This window comes from Henckelia pumila, chromosome 1 (assembly GCF_033568475.1).
Source record: "Henckelia pumila isolate YLH828 chromosome 1, ASM3356847v2, whole genome shotgun sequence".
Lineage (NCBI taxonomy): Eukaryota > Viridiplantae > Streptophyta > Magnoliopsida > Lamiales > Gesneriaceae > Henckelia > Henckelia pumila.
In genome coordinates, this window is record NC_133120.1 from 90003320 (window position 1) to 90027368 (window position 24049).

A 24049-nucleotide genomic window follows, 5' to 3' on the forward strand; every position below is an offset into this window, starting at 1 on the left:
CTATAAATGTACTTAATTAGTTTCATAGCATGATTGAGCAAAAGAACTAATGCTTTAAATTATAACTTATACAAAGTATTACTAATAATATATTTAATTTGACCCATGTTTGGTAAGCACAATTATTGAAGAAAAACAAAGTCACACTCAAAGTATATTTAGTACAAGTTGATATTCTTCTTATTTAGTTTCCAACATTTAATTGCTTATTTTTATTAACACCATAACATAAATATAATAATAATAATATCAATTTCGTGGTCCCTTCTTCTCCCTTAAAAGTAGAATGTATTTTGTTTTGCAGTGTGACCGTGTCAATTATAGCATTTAACTCTAATTATAGTTATGATTTTTATAATGTGGCTTTAGTCATCTCCAATTTAAATTTTTTGCTTTATTTTTCTGAATTTTTTTTTAAAGTTTTTGAACATTATTATTACCTTCTTATAAAAGGAAATTTATGTGACTTCTCATGTTGGCTTGCTAGCATAAATTTTTAGTTTGGTATGGTACCACTTTCTCCAAATATTAAAGGTGACAATCTTGTGAAATACAACTGGGAAATATTCAAGTGTGATATACAAATCACGATTCACAAAAACTCTTCGTACGGTTATACGGATCAATTTCGCGAGACGGATTTTTTTATTGGGTCATTCTCATTCATGAAAAAATTTTGTTTTTATGCTAAAATATTAATTTTTATTGTAGATACGGGTAAAGTTGACTCGTCTCAATAATAAAAATTCGTGAGACTCTTTCACAACAGACATACTTCACGATTTTTAAAAACATGCATTTCTATAAATAAAAATCGATTATTTTAGTATTTTTCTTAAAAATGGAAGCATTTCTAATGTTAAAATGCTTCAATGAAAATAGTTTTTCTTTAATTTCATAAGGAAGAATTGATATAGGCTTCTTTATTTTTTTCCTAGCGTTTTTTTAAGACAAATATTACCCCATTCAAACACCAAACTTTTATTATTATTATTTTTGTGTAAAAAAATGTCTATCCTGGCTAAAAGTGAGTGGAATCCCACCTTTTTATATTCTCGTTTTGGGAGTCCAGCAAATTCCTTTGTCTTTTACCTTTATTCCTCCTTGTAGATTCTCCATCTTACAATAATCAAATTTCAGCATTTGTTTCTTTTTCCTAATCGTTCTAGTTATTTACTTCATCTTCTGGCACGTATGTTTGCGCAATTTAAACAAGCCAATAACTCGACATGGACTCAAGATTACACATTTTAAGTGCGTAGTTTAGAAAATATTTTCTAAGTTTAGGAAATTTTTGTCTTTATTAAATTTGAGGGAGAACCACAATGGAGACTGGAGAGAACCTGAGATGGCTTTCCTTCCACTTTATGTGCACATGAAAAGTTGCCAAGAAAACAAATGTTCCCAAAAAAAAAAAAGTTGAATTCATCAAAGAAATATGGCGTCACAAAAAATATTCACATGAAATTAAGTTAGCTACGGATTCATGCGGCTATTTTTCATGGATTTAAGCCACACCGAAAAGGATGGAATGGGCACCCAGATATAGAATGAAATGAAGATTAATCAAAATTTGCGAAAACTAAACTCGTATTTCTTGAAATACATAATATAATTTTTTAAATGTCACGCCACCATTTTACATTAAATGACGGCTTATATGTGTTCCCCTACGCCTTAAAAATGTTCGATGGATGTCATAAACATGAAGCACAGATGAGGGCTAGCTACTAAGATATGGTAAAACACTTGTCACACAAGAGAACACAACCATTAACGATGCACAAATTTTTCTTATACCACAAAAGTTCTGCTTCTGCCACTGAACAAAATACATCAGGATGGTTTCAATCAACCCTGGGTACTTTTTCTTAATCACAATTGGTCGAATCCCACGGTTAAAACGTAGTCAAAACAAAAACAATCCGAAACCACCAAAATAGCTCAAGATTGGTGCAGGGACGACTCTTCAACCACCACTTGCACGCGTTCCCCTATTTCCACATCATGAGTAGCCGCTTGGATCCCTCTGCTTGATGGTGTTGCAGCACCATCTGCCTCTCTGCCGGACGAAGAATTCTCAGCGCTGACAGGGCGGAGTAAACCCTGTAACCTTAGAAGATATCTCTGACTAGGAGTATAGTTTCTAACATATCGAGTTGTTGTAATAACATTGGAAGATGACCTCTCCAAATCAGTGTGAATGCTAGATATTGCACTTAGATCAAGATTTGGAAAGACAGAACAACGGCATCTAGGGCATTTTACGTTTAGCCGGAGCCACTCATCTATACATTCCACGTGAAAGTTGTGAGCGCAAGGAAGTCCGCGAACCTGTATGGTGTCTGGTGAGAAGCTATAGCAGAACCAGGATTCTCCTTTGGGGAGAGGGAAAATACAAGATCACCCATATTTGTACACAAACATAAAATCAGTTTCCAGACGGGGTTGGCAACACCACCGCTCCACCTCTTTTATTGGTGAATTTCTTGAAAAACATTTTCAAATGGAAATTTCAACTTTTTGTCACCAAAAAAATATTATTACATTCGAATCATAAACATACTTACCTCATTTCCCACGTGAAATTCTTCCAAGCATATAGGACACTCGTTGCAATCAGTAGGCACGGCCTTCATTCTGAACTTAGGAAGTTCTTGAATAAGCGCCTCCACTGCTTCTCTCTGCATGTCACAATAAAAATTTCAAAGGTTTTGGAAGTAAGTTTGTGATATTAAAATGAGTGCATTATGCATATAAGAAATACCAAAGCACAACTAAAACAAAATGAAGCAGCAGATATTTATTTGATCAGGTGATTTTCTGACAGTAATTAACTAAGTATACATGCTTAGCTTAATCTCAATCCGAGCCAACCATAAATTACTGAAAATTGATAAGAGAACTACGCCAGTTAATTTAGTCAACCCATTCCGCGAATCTTTGAAGCAAATCACTTGTTACCTGAGCAGAAGTCAAATACAGTCCAGGTTGATAAGGAGCGGCATCTTGACCCATCCCTCTCATTTCTTGGCCAGCAGCTTCAAAAGCCCAATCTGGTACTCTAACCATGTCTACCAAAACCTGAAGTCAGATTCAACATTCAAGCAGGTCAATTAAAAAATAAAATGTGGTGTATAACAAAATGATTTTAATGACAAGACACAGTTATAATTTATAATATCTCACAAACATAAGAATATAATCAAGCTCAAGATTTAATAAATTAAAACTAAGATGAAAAGAAGGCACCGTTTTTGTGAATACATAGCCTGGAGCCGCAAGACTGACTTGCGAATATTCTACCAATGTATATATTTTCTTAAAACAGAACATATTGCCTTCATAAACGACCATGAATTAATATGTTCAATAAAATTGATGCAAAAGAACTTGTAAGAGCTTACTCCATATTCTGAAACAGGAATCCCCTGTTGTGCACGCAATTGATGTGCCTGTCTTCTTGTTAACCACTGTAATAAAAGAGAAACAACGCATAAGACCTGGATAGACATTGTAGTTACAACAACTTTATAATTTATATAAGCACTTGAGGTCCTGCCAAAACCTTCTCCTCGAGTAAAAGAAAACAAAGGAAACAAAAGGCCACACTGGCAAAAGCTTGGGGAGGGGCAATTATTCCAGTATTCCACCATTCGCATTTCTAATCCTCAATACGTTATGCATTAAACTTGCCAATTTTTGTATATCTATTATCTATCTCATGTTATCATAATTGCATGATTTAAGAATTGGAAGGTTTTGTGGGGCAATCCATGTGCATAACCTGTCTTCCAATAAAATATTTTACACAGAAAATTCCAGGTAAAATCTCATAGCAGGAATATAAAACGTGTCGGATAGTGAGATATTGTCAAAACTGGAACTAACCATTCCCAAAGAGATGCCAGCAATGCACACAAGTCCACAATAGCTGAAAAGCAGCCAAATAAGGAAGCCCCACTTCTGACCTTCTTCAGGCAGCTGTAAACGTTTCCATGTTTTTATATTTTTCAAGATTTGCTATATAATGCACGATAACCTACTTGGAAGCGAAAGTGAAAAGATACTTACACAATCTCTAGCACTAGAGAACCATTGGGTACCGATAATAGTCCAAGTCCAAAGGAAGGGATATAAGAGCATAGCAAGAATGGAAAGCACAACAATCCTTCCACAGAAACGTGCATATCTCTGCTGCCAACCGAAATCCCTAATGCCATTTCGAATACAGTACAAAGTATAAAGCTTCTAACTATGGGAAATAAACCCAAAGACACGAGAGGATAAAGAGGAGGATAATTGTACAACTCCAAGTTGCAAGTCATAGATACTTCCTGACAAATAAGCACAGCTCTAAATAAATGTATAGCTTGACAACTGTAATTTTGTCTTATCACAACTTACTAAATAAAGCTTTATATTAACCATGACATTTTTCAGGTGGGCAAAATACCAAGAGAATTATCAATCAAAGATTGCCCATCATTAAATAGATATTTCTATTACCTACCTATATAGATAAAATATATACAATTCCATGACCACTTCTAAAATAAACCTTAAAAGGAAACAAGGTCTTACAGCCCCATTCCAGCAGCCAGTCCGTTATCCACGAACATCAAGAGCCGGAAAACAAACACTGCTGTGTAGTCTACCTAACAAAGGGAAGAGAAGAAAATCAAAAACCTCAAGTCTCATCCAAAATAGATGGCACCTCCCTAACTCGTTTCAAAAGCTTAAAGATCACTCACTACAATCCATATATGCAATGGATGTGTACATAGATGGTACCGCTTCCAATTGATCGCCACAATAATTCTGATACAATAATTAAGGAATAATCCAAGCCGTCGTATAACAAAAAAATATCAAACTTGCGTGATCTAATTAACATATACGAGAAACTCAAAATAAGAATATAAACCAAATTAGCATCCAAAAGGCCATCCCATTTCATATGAAACAAAATCTTGAACATCCATGAAAAGGATACATACTTGTAGCCAGCATAGACAAGAAGAACCCATCGTACCTGCAAGAAACCCAATCAAAATGACCCCTTTAAGCCAAAAACAAAAGTGCAAGTCCCCAGATGAAGAAACCACACAAGCAGGTACGGAATTTGTTCCCCGTTAAAAAAAGAACACGATTTCTTTACCACCATTTCTCATGATGAACCTTGAAAAACATTCTTGAAAATACTCACCACTTGAAATCAACGCCTCTAATCGCCATCAAATATATTTGTTCTCGATCCAAGAATTGATTCTCATCAAACTAATCTGAGCATCAGTGGACTGAGTCCACTCGTCAAATCTCAAGCATTAAAAATACGCATTTTGTAGCAGAAAAGGGGAACCCTGGTTCTCTATGTTGTCAGTGAGAAGTAAAGAGGGGAAGAAAGTGAATTTTGAGGGAAGAGGAGTAAAAGATTAGAAGGGAATTCTCTGGATTTGCAGAGTGGGGCGAATTGAATTGAAAGACGAGACCTTTCCTCTTTTGATTCGTTTTTGTCAGTTGGGGTGAGGTGTACGGGGGTCAGTAAAATTTTAGAAAACAAACAAATAAATGTGGATTGTGAATTCTTCGTCACAAATTCATTTTTTTTTTTCCCATTTTCAAATTTCCTTTTTGTATATTATTATTATACAAAAATTCCTGAACATGGTCTCGCGGCTCAAGTTTATCTAACTCATAAAAATATTGTTTTTATATCTAAATTATTATTTTTCATTACAAAAATACCAATTTTTTAGTTATATAGTGAAAAAATATTGTATAATATTTATTGATTTGACTGAAAAAATATTTTTTATGTTAAAAATATATTGTATAATATATGTTGATCATATGAGTTCAAAAATAATATTTTTTACTATATGTATGGATCTGATTGAGTGATTTCATGATATAAATACATGTTATTGTTGCACAAAGATCTACTATATTAAATATTGATTGCTTGGTGAAGTAATTTATTTATTTATTTATTTTATTTTTTCATAAATTCTCCCCAACCAAGAAAGAATTTTCAGCGGCGATCACTCTGTCTGCTTAACTAATTAGTACCAACTCAACAAATGGAATTTTTTGTTTTTTCCGAATGAAGGAAATTTTTCTTTTTTGAAAAATAAAAATTACATTTTCATCTCTCAATAAAAATCCTTCAGAAATGGAATTTATTTCGTGCAGACATAAATGGTTTCAATTTTTGCGACCAATCAAGTGCAGTTCTCGGTATGAAAAGTACAAATTCTGAAATTTTGATATAGAACCGAAAAAAAATTCTGTATATCGAAAAAATGTTTATATATTAAAAAAAATTCAATACGATATCTCGAAAATTCGATATTTTGAGTTCGGTATGCCAGCCGTAGTTGTCTGGACTCTGGTGGCCAATTGTTGACTTTGTTTATGTATGTATTTTCAACTTCCCCATGCATTTGATAATGATAGGGTTTAGGCTAGTACGATTTGTATCTTGAGAATTTTTCTTCGGGATCCATAATATTTACAAGTTTACTTTTCAAAAAAATAATAATAATGATGATAGAATGGACAAATATATGTTGGAATTGCAAGGCCAAATTTTGATATCTATACAGTTAATTCAAACTGCAGAAAAAAGACTCAGTCATGGAGGCAATCTTCTTCTTTATGTTGCTTTGCTTCTTCCCGTTTCCAGTCTCGTCACTTGACAGGCTCACACCGGGGGAAACACTGAATTCAGCTGAATACTTGATTTCTTCCAAAAAGAATCTCACTTTAGGATTCTATTCTCCGGACAATAGCAACCAGAGTTATCTTGGAATATGGTACACTAGCAATTATACAGGAACTGATCCAGTCTGGATTGCAAACAGGAACAAGCCCATATACGGCGACTCCGGTAGTCTCAAGATAAGCGTCACGGGGGCGGTGATCATCGAGCACAGCGGGGCGATCCCATCGAGATTTATAAGTCTGAAACCGGGACCAATGTAACGGCTACTTTGCTGGATACTGGGAATCTTGTGGTGAAAGAGATGAACTCATCATCATGGGCACCGTGGTGTGGGAAAGCTTCGATTATCCGACTGATACGCTTCATCCGGGGATGAAGTTGGGTGTGAATCACAGGACTGGAAAGAACTGGACACTTACTTCATGGTTTTCTGGGAGCAATCCGGCTTCAGGGGCTTTTAGTCTGGAGTGGGATTGGATCCAGCGCAGATTGTTGGTTAAACGACGAGGGGTGGTTTCTTGGAGTAGTGGGGAGTTGAAGTTTTATCATGAATATGGAAGTCTGAAGATTTACTCTTTTGACTATATAGTTCCTAAGCCTGATCCTTGGAATCTCAACTACAATGTTTCCAATCAAGAAGAAGAGTACTTCACCTATTCCCTATACGCGGATTCCTTCACGCCTGAGAATCGGAAGATTATATCTGGATGGAAGCTGGATAGCCAGGGGAATATCTATGACAATGACAGAGTTGATGTTGCACGAGTTGATCTTTGCTATGGTTATAACACTAGAGGTGTTGGAGATGAAGTTTACTTGGGATGTCAACTCTGGGAGCAGCCTAAGTGTAGAAACAGGCATCAGATGTTCGATTACACTTACGGACGGTTTCAATTCGACGCCTATTCAGATTCATATGACAACACTTCTGACCTCACCTTAAGTGATTGCAGAGCAAACTGCTGGAACGACTGCGAATGCATCTCCTATAAGGATGAGAATACTGGATACTCGTACTGGAGAGGTGAAAATGCAGAGCTTCTGCAAGATTACGGTCCACAGTTAGAGTTGAGATATTTCCTTGTATCAGCAGCATCAGAGGAAAAAAGAAGTATGTTTACAACTTCCTTGAGTCCAAATGGAATAAAGCATGATACTTCGAAAAATCTTATATCTCTGTTTATGGAAATATTTGTTGAATGAATATGAAAAGTTTGAGTTTACATCCAGCTAAATGTTCTGTAACACCCGGTATTTTTTTAAATACGTAAATCCGCATGCATAATTAGGATATTTAATTATTTAAATTTTAGATTTATGGGTTAAATAATTATGTGAATTATTTGTGCATGATTTAATTTATTTTTAAGCATTTAACTCATAATTAGTGATTTTTATGATTTTTAGTATTTTAATTAATTATTTTGATCGCGTAGACGGGACCGTGGACGGACGAGATGACAACTTTCCACCCAAATTATTTTATGAGTATTTTTAGAGCCCAAAAATATTATTTTGAGATATTATTCCCCAAAATTATCAGTATTTAATTTTAATTATTTTAGGAGTCCGTTTTTACCCTATTTAAGCCAAAATATGGACTTTTTAATACCTTTAAAATTCCTATTTTTACTAATTTCGAGATTTAAATTTTACCATCAGTTTTATTATGTTTTTAAGAGTTTTTAAGTTATATTTTACTTATTTTAAATTCCCTTTTTATTCCCTAATTAAATATATATCATATTATATCAATTCCTAAACCTATTCTACACTCTTCCTCACGTAAATCACACACAACCGCCACCCTCACTTCTCAGCCTCTTCACCATCGGCCATCACCATCCAAGAGCCTTAGCCGTGGGTTTTTCTAGCTCGAAGTCATCTCGTCGTCGCCCCGTCGTCCCGAAGCCCGTCGTGCACGTTTTAGCTCTATCAAATCGGTGTTAAGGCATGATTTTCTTCTCTTTTCAATCCTATATCAGTGTATGTATGTGTGTGGGTGTGTAGCATCGAGATCTATCATTTTTGACAGCAAGTTTTCAAATTCTTTCTCTTATGCACTCGGTTTTGGCTTTGTGATGTTCATGCTCACGTTTTTACTATCCATGGCTTGAAGGGGGCTGCTGGCTAGGTCCTACGGGGTCCCTAGAGTGTCTAGATGGGTCGGCTTTGGCTGGGTTGGGGCTAGGAGTCACGGCCGATCGAGTTTCAGAAGGGAAGCCATGGGCGCGCAGGTTAGGGTTGTCTTGGAAGAGGGTTCGGTGTTGGGGAAGGAGGCAGCATGGGGTTCGGGCCAGGGCATGGTTCGAACTGGCAGGACCCTGGGGAGGTCCTGCCGGCGGGGCTCCGGCCACGGTGGTCGGAGCTGGGCTGCAGCAGGCCGTGAAGGCCTGCTGCTCGTGCGGCCGCGGCAAGGGGGAAGAGGGAAGAATAGGGTTTCGGGTTTTTGGGTTGTTGGTGGATCCGGGTCGGGTCATGTGGTCCGGGTCGGGTCTAAAATAATATGGGTTAAGTTAGTTGGGTCCGGGTCTGGGTTATTTTAATTGGGCTCGGGTATTTTTATTTTTAAGTTTTTAAGTTAATTAGGAGTTAAATGGGCTAATTAAATTCCCAAAAATTTAATTAGTACCATTTAATTTATTTGGGCTCCATTAAATTATTTTGGGTTAATTTAATTATTTTTGGGCTTTTATTAATTTTTATTTTAATTTTTAAGTTGGCCAGAAATTTTTATGGGCTTGGGAGCCCATGAAAGTTATTGGGCCTGTTATTGGGCTTTTGGGCCCATTGGGCCAGGGACAGTGTTATTGGGCCTAAGTTAGTCTTAATGGGCTTTGGTTGATTTATTGGGCCTAGAAAAGTTGTTAATGAGCTTAAGTACACTAATGGGCCAAATCTTAAGTTAATGGGCTTGTATGTCTAGGGCCAGCAGTTGAATCAAACCATGAGAAATTGCATGTGTCCTGAGTTTATATTTAATTATTTTATGCATGAAAAGTTATTTGAATATTTATATGATATTAGAAAATAAATTAAATATAAATGAAGGACACACAATTTATTTAAGTACATGCATTCATGAAATCAATTTTTATGCTATGATTGAAGTTCTATGGTTGAGCAAATAAAATATTTTAGGTGGAAATTGAAGTAGTGTGGCCATTTATGTATGGGCAGTTTCTGCCATTTATGTATGGGTGGTTCGCCACCAGCCTCGTACGATGGTTTCTTAGACTGATCAGTCGCACTATAAGTATGGGTCACACTTACGGATAGGACCATTCGATGTTAAGAAAATAAGTGCTCAACAACTCAAGTATGTATGATATTATGTATGTTATGTATAATTCAGTGATTTCTTTAAGCAACATTTATGTTAATATTTTTGAGGCATGCTCATGCATTTATAGGTTAAGTATTATGTATGAAAGTATATTAAATTATTTTAAACCCTTGTTAGTATGCATGTTGGGCCTCTAGGCTCACTACACTGATATGGTGCAGGTGAGTACGTAGAGGAGCAGGTTACCCCTACCGGTGGTGAGGACGTATGAGCGGAGCTGCAGTGGCCCCGTGACCGTAGTCTGCATCGTGTAAGTGTTCTATGCAAGAATATTTTAAACACTATTTTATTTTGAAGATTTTATTCCAGTGTTGAGTTTTAAGTATTATTTTTATGCAACTTTTTAGTGCATGCACTGTTGATTAAATTGTTTTGAATTATTTTAAGTATTGCATGATTCAGACGTTTTAGTAATTATTTTTATGTTGCATAATTATTTATAAAATTTTAAATCTCTTTTATTGTTGTACATATATGTATGGGCATATATGTATATATATTTTACTTAGTATTTATTTTAAAATAAAAATTTTTTTTTATTTTTTCCGCATTTTAGAAATTTATAAGTCTAGGATGTTTCAGTTGGTATCAAAGCACGGTCCTTGGAGGGGTCATTACTGCTATGCTAGCTCAGAAATCCACGCTACCGGTCTGTAAGTTTTAAGTGTTTATAGCATGATTTAATTCTTTGAATTTAAGTTAGCATTACTTTTAAACCACTTAGTTATGCATGGCGATTTACGTAAAGTAATATGTGGTGGTGCAGAATGCCTCCCAGACCAGTGAACCGACGTGGGGGACCTCCACCTCCACCTCCGCCTCCACCGCCACCTCCGCAGAATCCTTTATCAGCATTGGAGCAGGCCAATGCTAATATGATGGCGGGTATTACTGCTCTGTTGGAGCAGCAGGCTGCACGTCCCAGACTGTCCCATGAGGAGGACGTTGCTGAGAGGTTCCAGAAGAAGGGGCCCAAGGAGTTTGTTGGTACCACCGATCCTTTGGTGGCTGAGGGATGGATTCGCTCTCTTGAGTCCATCTTTGATTATATGGGGATCACAGACACCGACAGGGTGAGCTGTGCGACGTACATGATGAGAGGAGATGCAGCCCTTTGGTGGGAGGGTGCAGTTAGAGGAGTCCATCTACCTACACTGACGTGGACCGAGTTCAGGCGTATCTTCTACGCCAAGTACTTCACTGAGGATGTGCGCAGTCGCATGATCCGGGAGTTTATGAGTCTCCGTCAGGGGGACAAGACAGTGGTCGAGTATGTGAGACAGTTCGAGAGGGGCTGTCGCTTTGTGCCTATGATTTCTGATAGTCCACCAGAGAAGTTGAGGCAGTTTGTGGAAGGTTTGAAGGTGGATATCAAGCATGATGTTCGCATGGCAGACGTACTTACTTATGAGTCTGCAGTCAGTAGGGCCTTGCGTTCCGAGGAGGGTCGGAGAGAGATCCAGAGAGAGCAGCAGGGTAAGAGGCAGTTTTAGCAGACGGGGTATCAGCGACCATCTTCGCAGCCTCCTGTGAAAAAGCAGTTTACAGGGCCATCTAAGGGCCCGAATCAGCAGAGGCCTCAGGGGAAGCCACAACAGCAGACTAGGGGCGGGGCCCCTACTTCAGGGAGATATCCAGTATGTCCGAAGTGTCAGAAGATGCATTCCGGGCAGTGTCTTATGGGAGCAGGAGTCTGCTATCGTTGCAAAGAGCCGGGGCATCAGATTGCCAACTGCCCGCAGAGGCAGAACGTCAGTGGGCGAGTATATGTGATGCAGGCAGAGGAGGCAGACCCAGATACCTCCTTGATCACCGGTATACCTAACCCCTAGAACTTTTTCAATTCTTTGCTTTTGTTTATTGCGATTATATCTGAATGTCTGTTACTTGAGTTTAACTATCAGCATGCTAGAATAAGAATTTTGTTTCTTTGTGATTAGAATTAAGGATTGTAGTGTTTTAACCTTGGGAGCGTAGTGGTATGAATTGTTGGGAATCTTCTGCGTGCAGGGAGAATTCTAGTTGGAGGCAACTCCACGTTTGCGTTGCTAGATTCAGGAGCCACGCATTCGTTTATCTCCCGAGATTTTATCAGACGGATAGGCATTACACCGGAGGTTGTCGACTGTGGTTACGATGTTACCATGCCATCCGGACAGACTATCACTACCACTAGTGTCATCAGGGATCTGGAATTGGAGTTGCAGGGACACTCCATTCGAGCAGATCTAGTGGTTCTTCCATTGACCGGGTTTGACTTGATTTTGGGTATGGACTGGATATCAGTTAATAAAGCTTCGATTGATTTTCGACGTAGGACAGTGTCAGTGAAGCCAGCAGGAGGTGAGATGTTTACTTTCTTTGCATCTCAGTCTAGCAGTATTCCTCAGATGATATCACTTGTTCATGCGAGGAAATTATTGCGCCATGGATGTCAGGGCTTTCTTGCTAGTGTGGTCACTACCTCAGACGTTTCTAGCAGATCTTTATCAGATATAGAGGTGGTACGTGACTATCCAGATGTTTTTCCTGACGATGTTGCAGGAGTTCCACCAGTGAGAGAGGTGGAGTTCAGTATTGAGTTGTTGCCGGATACTGTGCCTATCTCTAAGGCACCGTATCGACTTGCTCCTACAGAGATGAGAGAGTTGAAGGAGCAGATTCAGGAGCTGTTGGAGAAGGGCTTTGTTCGTCCTAGCTTTTCTCCATGGGGAGCTCCAGTGTTGTTTGTGAAGAAGAAGGACGGCAGCATGAGATTGTGCATCGACTACCGAGAGCTCAACAGAGTCACAGTGAAGAATAAGTATCCACTACCGAGGATAGAGGATTTATTCGATCAGTTGCAGGGAGCTTCGGTATTCTCCAAGATCGATCTGCGATCTGGTTACCATCAGCTGAGAGTCAGAGATTCAGACGTGTCTAAGACTGCCTTTAGGACACGATATGGGCACTATGAGTTCTTGGTTATGCCCTTTGGGTTGACCAATGCTCCAGCAGTTTTTATGGATCTCATGCATCGTGTCTTCCAGCCGTATCTAGATCAGTTTGTCATTGTATTCATTGATGACATATTGATCTACTCGAGGAGCATTGAGGAGCATATACAACATTTGCATACAGCCTTGCAGACTTTGAGGGAGCATCGACTGTTTGCAAAGTTCAGTAAGTGTGAGTTTTGGTTGGAGCAGGTGGCGTTTCTAGGCCACATTATTTCTAGGGATGGGATTGCAATGGATCAGTCCAAGGTGCAGGCAGTGAGGGATTGGGGGATTCCAAAGAATGCTTCGGAGATTCGCAGCTTCTTGGGTTTAGCAGGATACTATAGGAAGTTCATCAAGGGTTTTTCCTCTATTGCAGTACCCTTGACTTCCTTAACCAAGAAGAACGCGAAGTATATTTGGAGTCCAGATTGTCAGAGGAGCTTTGATCAACTGAAGGATGCACTTACTTCAGCACCTGTGTTAGCTATGACAGTGCCACATGAGGAGTTAGTGGTGTACACCGACGCGTCTATGCTGGGTTTAGGCGCAGTACTTATGCAGAGTGGCAGAGTTATCGCGTATGCGTCGAGACAGTTGAAGATTCATGAGCAGAACTATCCGACGCATGATTTGGAGCTTGCAGCAGTGGTTTTTGCGTTGAAAATCTGGAGGCACTATCTGTTTGGCGAGAAGTGCAAGATTTTCACAGACCACAAGAGTCTCAAGTACTTCTTCACACAGAAGGAGTTGAACATGAGACAGCGCCGATGGTTGGAGTTGGTGAAAGACTATGACTGTGACATTAGCTACCATCCGGGTAAAGCTAATGTAGTGGCCGATGCTTTGAGTCGGAAGTCGTCAGTGGTATCGTGTTTGACTGTACAGTTACCACTACAGAGCAAGATTCAAAGATTCGACTTGGAGTGTTATCCGAGGGGTCAGGCACCGAGCTTGTCAGTGTTGATGGTGCAGCCAGTTTTGCGAGATCGGATTAGGGATGGACAGTCTACAGATGAGGAGTTGCAGCGATGGAGACAGAGAGATGAGGCTAGAGGTAATCTCTTGTATTCAGTTGCGGATGGCATCGTTCAGTACCGTGGTAGGATGTGGGTACCGAACGTCGATCAGTTGAGAGCTGAGATTTTAGCAGAGGCTCATGCATCTCCGTACTCCATTCACCCCGGAAGTACGAAGATGTACAGAGATTTGCAGCTTTTGTATTGGTGGCCCGGAATGAAGAGAGACATCGGGAGAGTGGTGTCAGAGTGCTTGACTTGTCAGAGAGTCAAGGCAGAGCATCAGCGTCCAGCAGGACTTCTTAGACCTCTTCCTATTCCGGAATGGAAATGGGAGAATATTACGATGGACTTTGTGGTTGGCTTACCGAGGAGTGCCAAAGGTTGCACATCGATTTGGGTGATTGTGGATAGACTCACCAAGTCAGCTCATTTCTTGCTGGTGAGGACTACTTATACTTTGACACAGTATGCAGAGCTTTACAGAGAGATTGTTAGACTACATGGCATACCAGTGTCTATTGTGTCAGACAGAGATCCGAGATTCACATCTGCTTTTTGGAGGAGTTTACACGCAGCTTTGGGGACTCGACTACTTTTCAGTACAGCCTTTCATCCCCAGACAGATGGTCAGTCAGAGAGAGTGATACAGACTCTTGAGGATCTATTGAGAGCTTGCGTCATTGACTTTCAGGGCTCATGGGAGACTAGATTGCCACTAGTGGAGTTTACCTATAACAACAGTTTTCAGGCGTCTATAGGTATGGCTCCTTATGCAGCATTGTATGGGAGGAGATGTAGATCTCCTGTGCATTGGGATGAGGTTGGTGAGCGGATTTTGCTGGGTCCTGAGATTGTGCAGCAGACAGCTGACATTGTGACTCAGATTCGGGATCGGATGAGGACTGCTCAGAGTCGGCAGAAGAGTTATGCAGATGCCAGACGACGAGATTTGGAGTTCGCTGTAGGTGATCACGTATTCCTGAAGGTGTCACCTATGAAGGGAGTAGTGCGTTTTGGCCGGAGAGGCAAGCTTAATCCGAGGTATATAGGGCCATTCAAGATCTTGGAGAGAGTTGGCACGTTGGCCTACCGTTTAGCTCTACCTCCAGGGCTAGCGGCAGTGCACAACGTTTTCCATGTATCCATGCTTCGGAGATATGTCTCCAACCCATCGCATGTGTTGGATTTCGAGCCCTTACAGTTGCCACCAGATCTAGTGTATGAGGAGAGACCAGTACGGATCTTGGCAAGGGAGGAGCGGAGGCTTAGGACGCGGGTCATACCGATGGTCAGAGTCCAGTGGCTGAATCACTCGGAGGAGGAAGCTACTTGGAAGACCGAGGCAGACATGAGGACTCGCTACCCGGAGTTGTTCGGGTAAGTACTTTAATTTCGAGGACAAAATTCAATTTAAGGGGGGGAGAATTGTAACACCCGGTATTTTTTTAAATACGTAAATCCGCATGCATAATTAGGATATTTAATTATTTAAATTTTAGATTTATGGGTTAAATAATTATGTGAATTATTTGTGCATGATTTAATTTATTTTTAAGCATTTAACCCATAATTAGTGATTTTTATGATTTTTAGTATTTTAATTAATTGTTTTGATCGTGTAGACGGGACCGTGGACGGACGAGATGACAACTTTCCACCCAAATTATTTTATGAGTATTTTTAGAGCCCAAAAATATTATTTTGAGATATTATTCCCCAAAATTATCAGTATTTAATTTTAATTATTTTAGGAGTCCGTTTTTACCCTATTTAAGCCAAAATAAGGACTTTTTAATACCTTTAAAATTCCTATTTTTACTAATTTCGAGATTTAAATTTTACCATCAGTTTTATTATGTTTTTAAGAGTTTTTAAGTTATATTTTACTTATTTTAAATTCCCTTTTTATTCCCTAATTAAATATATATCATATTATATCAATTCCTAAACCTATTCTACACTCTTCCTCACGTAAATCACACACAGCCGCCACCCTCACTTCTCAACCTCTTCACCATCAGCCATCACCATCCAAGAGCCTTAGCCGTGGGTTTTTCTAGCTCGAAGTCATCCCGTCGTCGCCCCGTCGTCCCGAAGCCCGTCGTGCACGTTTTAGCTCTATCAAATCGGTGTAAAGCATGATTTTCTTCTCTTTTCAATCCTATATCAGTGTATGTATGTGTGTGGGTGTGTAGCATCGAGATCTATCATTTTTGACAGCAAGTTTTCAAATTCTTTCTCTTATGCACTCGGTTTTGGCTTTGTGATGTTCATGCTCATGTTTTTACTATCCATGGCTTGAAGGGGGCTGCTGGCTAGGTCCTACGGGGTCCCTAGAGTGTCTAGATGGGTCGGCTTTGGCTGGGTTGGGGCTAGGAGTCACGGCCGATCGAGTTTCAGAAGGGAAGCCATGGGCGCGCAGGTTAGGGTTGTCTTGGAAGAGGGTTCAGTGTTGGGGAAGGAGGCAGCATGGGGTTCGGGCCAGGGCATGGTTCGAACTGGCAGGACCCTGGGGAGGTCCTGTCGGCGGGGCTCCGGCCACGGTGGTCGGAGCTGGGCTGCAGCAGGCCGTGAAGGCCTGCTGCTCGTGCGGCCGCGGCAAGGGGGAAGAGGGAAGAATAGGGTTTCGGGTTTTTGGGTTGTTGGTGGATTCGGGTCGGGTCATGTGGTTTGGGTCGGGTCTAAAATAATATGGGTTAAGTTAGTTGGGTCCGGGTTATTTTAATTGGGCTCGGGTATTTTTATTTTTAAGTTTTTAAGTTAATTAGGAGTTAAATGGGCTAATTAAATTCTCAAAAATTTAATTAGTACCATTTAATTTATTTGGGCTCCATTAAATTATTTTGGGTTAATTTAATTATTTTTGGGCTTTTATTAATTTTTATTTTAATTTTTAAGTTGGCCAGAAATTTTTATGGGCTTGGGAGCCCATGAAAGTTATTGGGCCTGTTATTGGGCTTTTGGGCCCATTGGGCCAGGGACAGTGTTATTGGGCCTAAGTTAGTCTTAATGGGCTTTGGTTGATTTATTGGGCCTAGAAAAGTTGTTAATGAGCTTAAGTACACTAATGGGCCAAGTCTTAAGTTAATAGGCTTGTATGTCTAGGGCCAGCAGTTGAATCAAACCATGAGAAATTGCATGTGTCCTGAGTTTATATTTAATTATTTTATGCATGAAAAGTTATTTGAATATTTATATGATATTAGAAAATAAATTAAATATAAATGAAGGACACACAATTTATTTAAGTACATGCATTCATGAAATCAATTTTTATGCTATGATTGAAGTTCTATGGTTGAGCAAATAAAATATTTTAGGTGAAAATTGAAGTAGTGTGACCATTTATGTATGGGCAGTTTCTGCCATTTATGTATGGGTGGTTCGCCACCAGCCTCGTACGATGGTTTCTTAGACTGATCAGTCGCACTATAAGTATGGGTCACACTTACGGATAGGACCATTCGATGTTAAGAAAATAAGTGCTCAACAACTCAAGTATGTATGATATTATGTATGTTATGTATAATTCAGTGATTTCTTTAAGCAACATTTATGTTAATATTTTTGAGGCATGCTCATGCATTTATAGGTTAAGTATTATGTATGAAAGTGTATTAAATTATTTTAAACCCTTGTTAGTATGCATGTTGGGCCTCTAGGCTCACTACACTGATATGGTGCAGGTGAGTACGTAGAGGAGCAGGTTACCCCTACCGGTGGTGAGGACGTATGAGCGGAGCTGCAGTGGCCCCGTGACCGTAGTCTGCATCGTGCTAGTGTTCTATGCAAGAATATTTTAAACACTATTTTATTTTGAAGATTTTATTCCAGTGTTGAGTTTTAAGTATTATTTTTATGCAACTTTTTAGTGCATGCACTGTTGATTAAATTGTTTTGAATTATTTTAAGTATTGCATGATTCAGACGTTTTAGTAATTATTTTTATGTTGCATAATTATTTATAAAATTTTAAATCTCTTTTATTGTTGTACATATATGTATATATATTTTACTTAGTATTTATTTTAAAAGAAAAAAAAAATTTATTTTTTCCGCATTTTAGAAATTTATAAGTCTAGGATGTTTCATGTTCTTTAACAGGACGACTCATATCATATACATCTTTTCACTAGCACAATGACTTACCAATTCTGCTAGAGTCATAGGGGCTTCAAGATTCTTGAAGCTGTTGTTTCTCCAGCCACTCACAATCTCCAGTATAAGAATTCCAAAACTGTAGATATCAGATTTGACAGAGAAAGTACCTCGTGTCGCGTACTCGGGAGCCATGTATCCCGTGTCAAAAATAGTAAGTGAAGCTTGTTTACTAGTACCAATTCTGGTTCAATCTAAACTAACTCAAAGAATATTTAGCCTAAATATTGCCACGATGCCACTTACTTTGTTCCAACTATTAGAATATTTAAGAATCAATTTTGTTTACAGGAAGAGATATATGTATCAGATCTCAATCATTGATTTATTGATAATTCAACATCTTTAAATACACAAAAGAAAATCAAAACAGAAACTTGACTGAACTAGATCACGTCTAACAACTCCTAAAGTCAAGGACTTATTTTTTGACTTGGTAAAACAATACCTAATTTCCTAAATAATAGGAGTTTTATTCTACTGAAGATAAAACTTTGACACCCTCCCTTAAACTGAACATTGCATAATCAGTTTAAACTAGAATCTGACACAACTCCAAGCAAATCTCGAAGCTTCACAAATGCAGCCAAGTTGAGAGGCTTGGTTAGTATATCTGCAATCTGGTCTTCACTGCGACAATAAACCAATTCAATGACTCCTTCTTTTGTCAGATCACGCAAGAAATGATATCTCACATCTATATGCTTGCTCCTGCCATGTAAAACTGGATTCTTGGACAGTTTAATGGTTGAACTATTATCACAAAAAATCTGAATATTCTCCTGTTTGAAACAACATAACAGCTCAAGTATTCTTTTCAACCATATAGCTTGACACACACAAGAAGCTGCTGCAACAAATTCTGCTTCAGTTGTATACAAGGTAACAATTTGTTGCTTCTTCGATGCCCATGAAACAGCCCCCGATCCCATCATAAAAACATAACCCGAAGTACTTTTTCTATCCTCCAAGTCTCCAGCATAATCACTATCACTGAATCCAATGATGTCTGATCTTCCTCTGTTTTTATAAAAAATGCCAAAATCAAGTGTACCTTTCAAGTAACGCAAGATCCTCTTTGCAGCAAGTAGATGAAGCTCCGTTGGGGATTCCATAAACCTGCTAATTAAACTTACACCATACATGATATCAGGTCTTGTTGTGGTTAAGTACATCAAACTCCCAACAATCTGTTTGTATAATGTGCTATTGATTTGTTTTCCTGCAGAATCTTTTGTGAGTTTTAAGCCTTGCTCAGTTGGTGTTCCCACTGAGTTGCAACCCATCATTTGAAACCTGTTCAAGATTTCCAAAGCATATTTCTTTTGTGTGATGAAAATTCCAGCAGTGTACTGCACTACTTCGATGCCAAGAAAATAATGCATCAGCCCCAGATCGGTCATCTCAAATTCTGCCATCATAGACCTTTTAAACTCCTCGATCATCTCTTGATCATTTCCTGTGTAAATCAGATCATCCACATATAAACAGATAACCATAATTCTCTCTTTATTGCCTATTTTAATGAAGAGAGTGTGCTCATATGGACACTTTTGCAAACCAGATTTTGAAAAATAGCTCTCTATGCGGCTGTACCAAGCTCTAGGAGCTTGTTTCAACCCGTATAGAGCCTTTTTTAACCTATACACTTTATCCTCTTGCCCTTGTCGAACATAACCAGGTGGCTGATTTATAAAAATCCGCTCCTCCAGATTGCCATGAAGAAAAGCTGATTTTACGTCCAGTTGGAAGATTGGCCAAGAATTTTGCGCAGCTAATGCTACCACCATTCGAATGGTATCATGCCTTGCAACCGGAGCAAAAACTTCCTTGTAATCAACTCCAAATCTTTGCTCGTATCCCTTTGCAACGAGTCGAGCTTTATACTTGTCAACTTTGCCATCTTTGTTCAACTTAGTTTTGTAAACCCATTTGACATCAATGGATCTTTGCCCTTTTGGAAGTTCTGACAGCTCCCATGTGTCATTTTTCTCTATAGACCTGATTTCTTCATTCATGGCCTTTCTCCATTTTGAGTCTTTGACAGCTTCTTGGAATGTTAGTGGATCACAATCTGATAATAAAGCAAAATGAGCAAGAGTATCTTCAGATAGATCACCACTAACCTCATAATCCTCCATCCATGCAGGTCTTCTCCTGATTCGTTGAGGTCTAGAAGAACTTGAATCATCTCTTTCAGATTCATTGACCCCAAGAGGCTGCTGCACTTGCTGGTCAAGAAAAATGCCTAGTTCTTGTGTTTCTGCTCCATTTTCTTCAAAATTCATCGGTATGATTTGTTCTTCTGCGATATTTTCAGTCCAATCCCACTTGTTTTCTTCATCGAAAATGACGTCACGACTGATTACTATCTTTCTTGTGATTGGATTGAACAACTTATAAGCTTTTGAGTGCTCACTGATTCCGAGAAAAACACACTTTTCACCTTTATCATCTAACTTCTTCCTCTTCTCATCCGGAATGTGTGCATATGCTATGCATCCAAAGACCTTAAAATGATCCACCGTTGGTTTTCGTCCATTCCAAGCTTCTTCTGGAGTCATGTTTTTTACAGCAAAGGTGGGACATCGATTCAAGACATGCTTCGAACCATGTTGAGAATAGTCCGATTTTTCCTCTCCGCAACTCCATTTTGTTGAGGTGTGTAGGATGATGTGAGTTGTCTTCGAATTCCATGTTTATCACAAAAACCTGCAAATTCTTGTGACAAATATTCTCCCCCACGATCGGTTCGTAGAGTTTTAATTGTTCTCCCGACCTCATTCTCCATCAGGGCTTTGAAGCTTTTAAAAACTTCAAAGGCTTCCGACTTTTCCCGTAAAAAGTAAAGCCAAGATTTTCTGCTATAATCATCAATAAATGAAATGAAGTATTTCTTTTTTCCATTTGATATTGGATTTATTGGACCGCATATGTCTGAATGGATCAGCTCCAATGGCTTTTGTGCTCTCCATGCCTTGCCTTTTGGAAATGGTTCACGATGTTGTTTCCCCACAACACACTCTTCACATATTTTTGAGGGAGGAATAATTTGAGGAAGGCCAGTCACCATTTTCTTTTGAGAAAGAATCTGTAGACCTTTGAAATTCAAATGAGCATATCGCAAATGCCAAAGCCAAGTAGAGTCATTGACATCAGCCTTAAAACATGAATGTATGCTCTCTATCTTGAGTGGAAATAACCTGTTGGAAGTCATCTAAATATGAACAATTACACCTCTTTTTGGGTCAAAAATTTCACAAGTACCTCATTTGAATACAGTTTCATAACCTTTCTCCTGCAGTTGGCCCACACTCAACAAATTGCTTTTCAAGTGAGGAACAAAAAATACACTTGATATAGTCTCAACACTGCCCTGTTTAGTCCTTATTTGAATATCACCTTTTTCCATAACATCGACTTTAGAATGATCACCAAAAACCACAGTTGTATGAAAACTTTCATCTAAATGGGAAAAGAAAGACTTGTTACCACACATATGATTGCTGCAGCCTGTATCAATATACCATATGTCTGGATCAAGCTCCTCTTTGAGATGGGATGCCATTAGGAGTGTTTCTTGTTCCTTTTTCTCCACAAAATTTGAGTGCTCTCCTTTATCTTGATGTACACTTTCAGTACATTCATTTTTGTAATGACCAAACTTATGACAGCGGAAACATTCAATGTTGGACTTATCAAACTTTGGGTCACCTTTGAATGATTGTTGGTGGTGATTATGTCCTCTGCCTTTGACCTAAAAATCTGGAGTATAAGAACCTCGACCTCTTCCTCGGCTTCTTCCACGGCCTCGACTATGACCTCTACTTGATCCTCGTCCATTATATATTTCACCATGAGTTGAAGCCTTCAATACTTGTTCTTCGGTTGAACTTGGTGTTGTCATTCTCTGTTCATGCACCAGTAATGAACTCTGTAGTTCATCGATTGAAAGTTCATCAAGATCTTTTGATTCCTCAATAGAACATACCACATAAGAGAACTTTGGAGACATTGATCGAAGAATTTTCTCCACTACAGCCACATCTTCAATTTTTTCACCATGAATGCGCATTTTGTTTACAGTTGTTAATACTCTTGAAAAGTATTCATCAACTGGTTCTGCTTGCTTCATCTGGAGAATTTCAAACTCTTTGCGAAGAGCTTGAAGTTGCTGCCTTTTCACCCTTACTGTCCCTTGATACTTTTTCTTCATTGAGTCTCATATTTGTTTAGATGTATCCTTTTGGAGAATAGTCTCCAAAATCGATCGATCAATCGCTTGAAATAGATAATTCTTCGCCTTAAGATCCTTTAACTTTTGTTCTTCCATCTTTTTCTGTTGTGCATCTGTCAACACAACTCCAGTAGCTGGTTCGGTGACACCCACTTCTACAATTATCCAATACTCTTTGGATCGTAGAAAATTTTTCATCAACATACTCCAATGATCATAATGACCATCGAAGCGAGGAATTGCTGGCTGCACATAATTTTCTGATACCACAATATTAGAATATTTAAGAATCAATTTTGTTTACAGGAAGAGATATATGTATCAGATCTCAATCATTGATTTATTGATAATTCAACATCTTTAAATACACAAAAGAAAATCAAAACAAAAACTTGACTGAACTAGATCACGTCTAACAACTCCTAAAGTCAAGGACTTATTTTTTGACTTGGTAAAACAATACCCAATTTCCTAAATAATAGGAGTTTTATTCTACTGAAGATAAAACTTTGACACCAACACGTTACTCGTACTTTCTTCGGTCACATTTGGCTTGAAGATTCTTGCTAAGCCGAAATAAGAAATTTTGGGGTTCATGTTCTCATCAAGCAATATGTTACTAGCTTTCAAATCTCTATGAACTATCAGTAATCTTGAGTGCTTATTTATGAAGGTAAAGCAATCCTTGAGCAAACCCCTCGATTATATTGAAACGTGTATCCCAATTTAGCACCCTTCTCTTTGTTGGATCTGTCACATTTGAACTACTTGCATCAGAAATTTATGACTTCACTTCACTTTATGATATGGTTAGTTCAAAATATAACGACTCACCAAAGAGAAAGAAATCCAAGCTTTTGTTGGGCATGTAATCATAGACCATCATCTTTTCATTTCCATGGATGCAGAAACCTATTAGCTTTACTAAATTTCTATGTTGGAGTTTAGATATGAGTATTAGTTCGGTTTTGAACTCGAGCAATCCTTGTTTTGAACTTCGTGACAGAATCTTTATGGCTCCTCATTGATCCTATACTAAAAACTACAGACAAAAAAGATCAACTGAGAAATTGCATTCAAGTTGGTCTTTTGTGTGTACAAGATAAGGCTATTGATCGGCCCTTTATCGAAGACGTTGCATCCATGCTGAAAAGTGAAACCAAGTCTTTGCCAGTGCCTAGGAAACCAGCATTTGTTGTGAGAAAGAATGGAGTTCAGGCATGGCGAAAACCCGAGCCGGAGAAGATATCTGCGAACGTGGTATCGATTTCTGCCATGGATGGAAGATAATAAGTAGTGGCTTTGTTTTTTATCTGCTGTTCCTATGGTAGGAATCCAAGAACAAATCATGAAGATCCCAACTATGTATATCTATACCATTCTTGAGAAAGACTCGAAGACTCCATTTAGGGATGCTTTTTTTGGATACGAGCATAATAAGACTTTAAAAAAAAGATATAAAAGATTTTAATTGCTTAGAACGTTGAAAATTATTGTTGTAATTTATAGATATGCATAGGAAATTGTGGAACTTAGTCTAACTCGTACCGCCACATTGGGGCCTTCCTTTTGTGTAGTTTT

The 24049-nt window shown here is 38.6% G+C and overlaps 3 protein-coding genes across 3 annotated transcripts; 1 reads left to right on the forward strand and 2 right to left on the reverse strand.

The window, feature by feature from the left end:
• Positions 1 to 1701: 1701 nt before the first annotated feature.
• Positions 1702 to 5516, reverse strand: LOC140891442 (E3 ubiquitin-protein ligase SIS3-like). Its single transcript, XM_073299932.1, has 10 exons — positions 5210 to 5516; positions 4997 to 5035; positions 4755 to 4821; positions 4585 to 4658; positions 4075 to 4213; positions 3892 to 3984; positions 3408 to 3473; positions 2965 to 3084; positions 2571 to 2684; positions 1702 to 2334 (listed from the first exon to the last, which is right to left on the reverse strand). Exons 1-10 carry the CDS (start codon positions 5236 to 5238, stop codon positions 1945 to 1947), a joined length of 1131 nt encoding a protein of 376 aa, XP_073156033.1. The 5' UTR covers positions 5239 to 5516; the 3' UTR covers positions 1702 to 1944.
• Positions 5517 to 7042: 1526 nt separating this feature from the next.
• On the forward strand, positions 7043 to 7930 carry LOC140868042 (G-type lectin S-receptor-like serine/threonine-protein kinase CES101). Its single transcript, XM_073272901.1, has one exon. It carries the CDS (start codon positions 7043 to 7045, stop codon positions 7928 to 7930), a length of 888 nt encoding a protein of 295 aa, XP_073129002.1.
• A 13569-nt stretch (positions 7931 to 21499) lies between these two features.
• Positions 21500 to 22447, reverse strand: LOC140868073 (uncharacterized). The gene is made up of 2 exons (XM_073272902.1): positions 22012 to 22447; positions 21500 to 21852 (listed from the first exon to the last, which is right to left on the reverse strand). The coding sequence occupies exons 1-2, from the start codon at positions 22445 to 22447 to the stop codon at positions 21500 to 21502; spliced, it is 789 nt and encodes a 262-aa protein (XP_073129003.1).
• Positions 22448 to 24049: the final 1602 nt, after the last annotated feature.

Excerpts from the sequence above, each read along its gene's own strand:
- LOC140891442 (XM_073299932.1), bottom strand. The coding sequence starts at position 5,238 with ATGGCGATTAGAGGCGTTGATTTCAAGTG. Across the intron at positions 3,085-3,407 it reads TTCCTGTTTCAGAATATGGA|GTTTTGGTAGACATGGTTAG; the intron begins GTAAGCTCTTAC and ends ATCTGACTTCAG. Across the intron at positions 2,335-2,570 it reads AATTTCACGTGGGAAATGAG|GTTCGCGGACTTCCTTGCGC; the intron begins GTAAGTATGTTT and ends GACACCATACAG.
- LOC140868042 (XM_073272901.1), top strand. The coding sequence starts at position 7,043 with ATGGGCACCGTGGTGTGGGAAAGCTTCGATTATCCGACTGATACGCTT.
- LOC140868073 (XM_073272902.1), bottom strand. The coding sequence starts at position 22,447 with ATGAAGAAAAAGTATCAAGGGACAGTAAGGGTGAAAAGGCAGCAACTT. Across the intron at positions 21,853-22,011 it reads AAGCCGAGGAAGAGGTCGAG|ATAAAGGAGAGCACTCAAAT; the intron begins GTTCTTATACTC and ends GTGTACATCAAG.